The 7,930-nt window shown below is 39.5% G+C and overlaps 1 protein-coding gene across 1 annotated transcript; it reads right to left on the bottom strand.

The window, feature by feature from the left end:
• Window positions 1-764: 764 nt before the first annotated feature.
• On the bottom strand, window positions 765-4,852 carry LOC129371617 (transmembrane protein 26). Its single transcript, XM_055048307.1, is given in 4 exon segments — window positions 765-1,323; window positions 1,325-1,554; window positions 2,876-3,012; window positions 4,678-4,852. Coding segments are annotated over 4 exon segments (1,101 nt in total).
• Window positions 4,853-7,930: the final 3,078 nt, after the last annotated feature.

Raw genomic sequence — 7,930 nt, 5'->3', positions numbered from 1 at the left:
TTTAGGCTGATTACATTTCATCATTAATTGCAAAACAAATGCACGAAGGTGACTGAAAAGGTTCTAATTCAATTCTGATGTCAAGCTGCACACACTCTGCGCTCATTGTCTTGCGAACAAGACGTATACAGGAGATTTTTCATTCCAGAACAAAACATGTGCTGGAGTTCAAACACATCCAATGCTTCCCTTTCCATGCGACTATTATGTGTGTTTCAGCCCAGAGAAGTGTTTGTGCTTCGGTTGACTTGACAACACTGCCATCTCATGGCAGGCAAAGTAAAATAAACATGCACGCGCTATTTTAATGAAGATTTTTTAACATGCCTTTATTAGAAAATGTTTATTAACAGTTAAAAGCACAATTGAAAATGTTTCATCTCTCGTTCTGATTTTTTTTGTTTTATTTGATAGTGAAAGCCATCATGAATGCTCACACAGACCTTAATCAAATCTTTCTGTTTCCATTGCAGCTAAAACAAGTTGAATGCAAAGAAGGAGAGCACTGCTGTGTTGTTCCCCATTGTCATTACTAACTGCTTTATGTGAATGAGAAACTAACATCTCTTGGGTCAGAGTGTTGACATAATCTTTTTTTTGCATGAGTTTTCTTGGGTTTCATCAAAGAGAGCAGCGAGAAATCCTGTCTGATCTGCCTTTGTGGGGACAGACTTTTCTTCTGTGTTCTATATCTTGCTCCCGAACCTCCTGAGAGCTGAGACTGTCTTAGAATGAGGCTGAGATGCAAGGGATGGTTGACACATTCAGCGTTCGTTTTGACAAGTGAAAGCAGCCCCATTTTTGTCTCCCAAGGGGTCAGAGTCATGTCTCGCGACACTTGCTGCTTTTTCTTTACGTAGATAGTCTATGATCTTCCTCTCCTTCGATTCCCAGGTCCATGTCCATACAATGGCTTTGCTCTGCACTACACCTTCGGCATCCTCCACCTCACTCCCTCCAAGGGTTTGACAATAGGTTGTCAGGGCCTCACGTCTTTCCAGCACTGACTCCTGCTGTTCAAACTGCACCACGTAGATTCTGTAAAGCTCCAAGAAGGACATAACTTTGAGTATGTTCTTGCAGGTGAAGAAAATCATCAGCTGGTTCTGGTCTTGCTCTTTTATCATGAGGTATAGACGATAAGCCAGGAACGGTGCATCTTGCAGCCACACAGTAAGCAACAAACTCCATATTTCGTTGAAGCAGCAGCAAGAAGATAATGACGATGAGGGTTGATGACGGCAAAGGAGGCTATTCCAGCTCATAGGAACGTCACCCTGTGAGGCTCGAGTCTGGGTGAGAACCAGTGGAAACTGCATGAGCTCCAAGATCAACTATGACAACCACCCGGTTGCCTTTGACTTCAGGTTCCTTGAAAGTATCAAAGATGTCTAGGATATCAGCACCCAGTCCAAGATATATCATGAGGAGCTTAGAGAGCTGGTCCCGTGACATGTCCCCTTTGGGCATCAGCCAGCAGCCCAGAACCAGCACAATAAGCATGATCTGCTCCAGTCCTGCCACCCAGTTCTCTGGTTCAAGTTCTTCAATGCCCTGTGGGAAATACCACAGTCTGATCCAGGGCTCCTAAAGTCCAGGCCTCAAGGACAAGGTGTCCTGCAACTTTGTATGTGTCCCTGTTCCAACACACCTGAGTCTAATTGCCGAATTACCTCCTCAGTTTTCATCATTTCACATGATGTATTTTAAACACATACATTAGTTTTACATCTTTTAATGTGGATTTTTTTTGTATCCCTTCTATGTTGAACATCATTTTAAAGATGCAGCTGGAACAAAAATGTCTCATAATTTCAAACTGTAAATGAACACATTGTCCACAAGTATACCTTGAATTAATGCAGCAAAAAAAAAAAAAAAATTACAAACTAGTGATAGATTGACACAAAGCAGTTTGTAGTTTTAAAAAGCATCAAAACTGTAAACTACTTTTCTATTATAAATATAAAACTCTAAGATATGTGGCAAACTTTTTTATTTCAGTCAGCCTTGTAGGAACAGACTTTGTTGCAGTTACCACTGCAAGACTTTTCCAGAACATCTTTAACAACTTTGCAGATATGTAGAATAACATTTATGCTCATTCTCCATCCAAAATAGGTCAAACTCAGTCTGGATAGGTTGAGTGTGCCATAAAAAAACATTTTCAAGCCTTGCCAACATTTGGAAGTAGGCTTTAGGTCTGGACTTTGACTGGGCCATTCAAACATGTTGATGTTAGAATTCATAGACAAGCTGGATTCATTTAGAGAATAAATCAGAGTGGTATTAACTCATTAGGATTTTATTTAGGCGTATCAGAGGTCCTTCCACACGTCACCAATTTTCATTAGTAAAAAAATAACATTTTAAAACCATCTGATCTTTTCATTTCACTTTACAGTTTTTGTGTGGGTCCATCATATTAGAATACAATAAATACATGTAAGTCTGTGGTACAAGGCAGTAAATAAAAGAACATTTGCTTAGATCCTTAAATCAAAATCTGTCCTTTCTATTTTTAATATGGAAGAATAAAGTGTGAAGCAGCTTCTTATGCTGTTGATCTTTCAAATGACTATATATTGTCACAGTAACTTTTAAGCTTCCTCCATTTGTAAACAATAAGTTTTCATGTCCTTCTGCGCAGAATAGGGCAAAAATTAAAAAAAATCTCACATGAAAGAAACCATACCAAGACCATCCCACAAGGGAGATCTGAACCTTCAAGCAGCAAGCAATCCAGGCGTTATAACACTTTCTCTGTCACTAATAGTTCATCGGTCTTTGTTCAAGATTTAAATCTTATCTGCTATCAGGTGTCACTTCAATGTGGCGTGAGGCCGGCCAGGCAGTTTGGCGTTGGGATGCTTACCACTGTGATGGGGATGTGGGCCAGCAAATGAAACTCATGGCCGGAGGAAGTGTTGAGGGGCAACTTGGACTGTAATAGGCTCAGCTCCAGAAACCAGATGGATGGGATGAGGTAGAGGAAAACCATAGGGGAAAACCTAAAAATGGGAACAACGAAGGAGAGAATCGTTGGGTTAAGAAGGTGATAGTACGATATTTTTAGCAATGCTTTTTCTCTTCTTTTTTTGCTCCTTTCTCTTTACCACCCACTAAAGAAGAAAGAGTGCCTGTTTCCCCCAAAAGAAGCATCACATTTCAGACAGGCAAATATTCTCATCATATATGCAAATCCCACTTGACAGAGCAAAGCCTTCATGAGGAGAGAACTTCAAAGTAGGAATCAGCGAGAAAGGCAGAGGCCTGAAGAAAGCTTGTGTCTGGGGATGTTCAGTCTGGATGTGCCTAAAAGCTACAGCTTTTGAATGAAATGTAGCCTGCCGCTGAATGAGGTGTGACACTAAATGCTTGTATCCATTTGAGGCTCATGTTAAAAGGGTTTAGTCAATTTATGTTGACTCAAGCCTCTTATATATGCATATATTTATGTGTGTGTATATATATATATATATATATATATATATATATATATATATGAAAGCTAGTGGGTCAGGAATGACTCAGGCTAGCTGGAGAGGCTTGCTCCATGACCACACAGACAGGCTCTGACAGGGATGCAGTAGCGTGTCCTGCAACATTGGCTCAGCGTAAGACGGAGCAACGGCACAACAAACGACAGGCAAAGACGGGAACGAGCTTCTGGGAACAGGTTGACAATTTCAGCAATTTTTCATGGCTCTGAGCAGATGGATTACAAGTTGCTCATAGACAAGTTCCAAGTTTTAATTTACTACCGCCCCACACAAAACACATTGTAAATTGTGCCTGAAACCTCACATCAAGCCTTGAAATAGAGACAAGACATTATGGAATCCCCTTTGTTTTCTTTTCTCTTGCTAATTTATCCCACGGCCACCGGAGAAGGGAGTTCTTTCTCAAAAAATACCTTTTGTGTTTGACATTGTTCAAAATGTCTGCTTTCAGTTTGGGAAGTCCTTCAAGTCTGGTTTCATCTTGGAATCAACAATGGCGATTAGGGTTAGGTTGGTTAAAGGGAGAAAACCTCAAACGACAGCTGCAAACGGAGGCCTTTCATTTCTGTAATACTTTCGTCCTATTGACACAAGACAAGTGGTGCCTGTGTCTACTTTTTTGTTCACTTCTCAGCATAGCAATTCTACTTTGACTTTCATTTTGCTGTTTTGTAACAACTATAATTTAATTTTGTATGCCTTACAACGGTTAGTTATCTAAACACCAAACGTTGCTCTACATTTTCCTCTGTGTATAAATAATATGCACCAAAACGCATAAAAAAGTTGATGCTTATTTATGAGTCAATTGCTCACAAGTGTTTAATGTCCTGCTTTTTAATTAGCAATGCCAGTGTTGGCACGTAAATAACCAGTAAGCAGTGATTTAGTTTCAGTTCTTTTCAGAATCATCTGTATATTTGGCCGTAGTTAATGTAAATAAGTCACTTGCAGCCAGAACGGCTCCAAACAAATATTTACCTTTCAGCCTCTCTTACTACCAAAGCTGATATTGATCTACTTTGTTTACCGTGGCCTTCTTCAGTGTTATCAGACGATTAAAGTGAATGACTCTATAAACACTATTATATGAGGTCTTGTTTGTCACACCTTCTGACTCTGAAACACTGTTCCTTGATGTCATTGTGACGTTGTATTTTATTGAAACATTGACATTTCCACTCTGCGTTGCGGGTGCATTTGAGGTTGAGGGCCGTTTCCACGCTCAGCAGAGTCACACCTGAAAGCAGCAGCCAGTAGAGGGGCTCCCCTTTATTAGTAACAACTCCATAGACGGCGAACAGGAAGCGACTCAGCAGAGCCAGGAAGATGCTCAAGAGGCGACACATGATGCAGCAAGGAATCCCTGCACAAACATCCGCTGTAAAATATGATTATTTTCGATTATAATTTATTTACAAGCCATAAAAATCTAAATACACCCTTAAAGTTTTGTACATGTTTAGTTGCCAATGCATGTCATTAGTTTACTCAACCTTGTTTTGACCATGTGTAGCGTAGTTTAAGAAAACCATAGTTTTCAAAGCTAATGAATTTTGAAGTATCTTTTACATTTTGGTAACAAATGTAAAAGCGTTGAATAAAATAAAAAAATAAAAAAAACTTCATTTAAAAATAATTTTTTATAATAAACATCAGAATCTAACAAAATGTGCTTGTCAACAGCACAGTGCCAACATGCCAATGTGTTTTGTGGGGTTAATGGTGTGAATACATTTCCCATAAATTCAAGAAAAACTGTAAAACCCACGCTGCTTCGACGTGACGACATCGAATAAACACAAGCACTCAAGAGCATTTCAGTCCAAACCCCAGTTCAGCTTTCATCATTTGTAACTTTTAGTAGTTGCATCTGTGTACAAACAAGCCCTCGCTGTCGGGATAGGAGCCCTAGATCATTGAGGGTTGACTCTGAGTGAGCTGTGATTACTAATCAGGAGTTAAACTGATCTGCAGTCAATATCAAATGACTCGGGAGGCTTTCCCCGGGTCTTAAGATTTATTGACTTAGAAACGGTGCCAAAAAGGCGACGTCCTTGATGTCATCTTCTCACGATGTTTGCATAGCCTGGTTTGATTCAAGATGAAGTGTACCCTTCATCTTACAGATTACTGAAAGCTAAAATATTTCTGTGGAAGGTGTTTACAGTCTGGCCAATAACTGACTGACAGCACATCGTCGTCAATGAAGTGAAAAATCCTGTCGGAAAATCAAAAGAGTGCAAAATGATCCTTGATGGCAAATTGTTTTTTAGTGTATTTTCTTAATCTAAACGATTTTTATAGCTTGTTCTTTAACGCTTCTCCCGTTTTTGAGCTCAAGATAAAGAGACGCAGTCCATCTTTTGACAGGTTGGCATTTTACTGTTGGCATCAAGTTGTCCTTGTCCCTTATATTGCCCCCACTTTACTGATTGTTGTGTTTGAGAATATGGTGTGCACTCTTAAGAGTGCTTTTAAAAGCCAACAGCACTATAAAGGCAACTTATAAAAGAAAAATCCCTTCGCACCTCACCTCGCTCTCTGCCCTTACGATGTCCCTCTTAGACTTGTCGTCCTTAAAAGTAGACAATAGGGCTCTGAAATAAAAATAAAAAACTGAGAGTATTCTTTGTTATGCTACCTCATTACTTTTTTGTGAAAATTGAAGTTAACGTAATATATTTACATATTCATACATTTACATATTTACATATTCATAAAACAATTTTTGAAGATCATACTTATTCAGGGCTGCTATTTTGGAACAATTATACAAGTGTTATGTTATTAATAATAGAATATATACTTTATTTAGTTGCCAGTGTCTGTTTAATTCCAAAGCATTTGCAAAGATTTACATGCATCTAACATATAGTGAACTAAATGTATTTTTAACAAGGTGCAAGTGGGATATTTTTTGACCTTTCTTAGGAGTCACAGAATATTAAGTCATATATTATATGACTTTAGTGAAAAAATTCTCACTAAAGCCCCTAAGAATCCTTAACACAAGTATGTACCAAATGTAGTTTCCACAAACCATGAAACTTGGAATGCACCAGAGAAAAGTAAAAGAGCAAAACAATAAGATAAGACCATTTTTCTTACTGAATGGAACATGAGTTTGAGGTTAACGTGCATTTTTGTGGTCGTTTATGCTTGCTAAAAGTTATTTTTGCGAAACCGATTTAACAAGTGAGACTTTGAATTTGCAAGCAGCACAAACCTGAAGTCAGACGTCTGGTTGACAAGTGTCTACGGTGAATTTCTGCAAATTCACTGATTCTCTGTAGTGCTAAGAAATGATAGTCACACACAGTGAGCAGGCCTCTATCTGGCTGGCTCGGCCTTTAATATCCTCCAGCTTCAGGGGGAGACATCATGTCAGATCCGTGTGTGTGTATGTCTGTGTGTGTGTGTTTCAGAGAGAGAGAGAGAGCAAAGTGGGGAGTGACTGCCATTCAAGGCAACCGAAGAGAAGCATCTGTGTGCTGTAGCGTGAACTACAAGGGTGTTCCACCCAGCCCTCCCAACATCATGGTTGGGAGATAAGACTTCCTGCCCCCCGCGCCAACATCTTCATTACCATCCGCCATGATGTCATCTGAACTGGCCCAGAACAAAACTATCAGCTTGGGAGAACCCGGCCTGTCGGATTCTTGTTCAGACAGCGCCGCGCCCCGCCCCAGCCACCCCACTCCCACCCGCCCTGATCCGCCGCCACACTGCTTGGCCTGATAGCTCCCTCGGTCTGTGCACACGGGAATATGGGACCAAAAGAGGGAAAAGATGTCGAGATGGTTTCCCCGAGTAATCACCGAGGTCATGTGTGGAAATGTTGTAGCTGTTGCATTTGAAGAAAGATCCTGACACATCTGCCACAACGATAAAAAGAAGGGCAAGTGTTGCATGTGTAATGCTGAATGACAGGTTCTGTCTGTTTTTGCCTTTGAGAGGCTTTTAAAAGCACCCAAAACTTTAACTTGCTTTGTTGATCCAGTTATTAAATGTGAATCGGTACTACTGGATATGTCAACTTGTGAGCCATCACTTTTAGAACACTTGATGGATCCAGTTGAACTGGAGTGAATAGTTTAATTTGTTTTTTTTTTTTTAGACCAAAATGAACATGCATAGTTTTAGTATTTTAACATTAATTTAATTCCAGATCAACAGTGTTTCTCTTTGGAAAGAGTGTTTGACACTGGTAGGAGGCATTGGGAAGATAAAAATGCTTTTTGTCATTGTGGTTGTTGTTTAAAGCCCAGTGATAATTTAATTAAATGAATTTTGTACTTCTAGAAACGTCTCTTTAGGGATTCTCTGGTTAGATACTAAGTATCATATAGGTGTCCTGAAATGATCAGAAAATTAATTACTTATATTTCTCCATGTTGTTTTACATTCTGTGATTTTTCTGTCAC

Source organism: Poeciliopsis prolifica, unplaced genomic scaffold (genome assembly GCF_027474105.1).
Source record: "Poeciliopsis prolifica strain line A6 unplaced genomic scaffold, Auburn_PproV2 SCAFFOLD027, whole genome shotgun sequence".
In the NCBI taxonomy this organism is placed as follows: domain Eukaryota; kingdom Metazoa; phylum Chordata; class Actinopteri; order Cyprinodontiformes; family Poeciliidae; genus Poeciliopsis; species Poeciliopsis prolifica.
The sequence above is the reverse complement of the archived record's forward strand: the minus strand, read 5'-3'. Positions and strand labels throughout refer to the sequence as shown.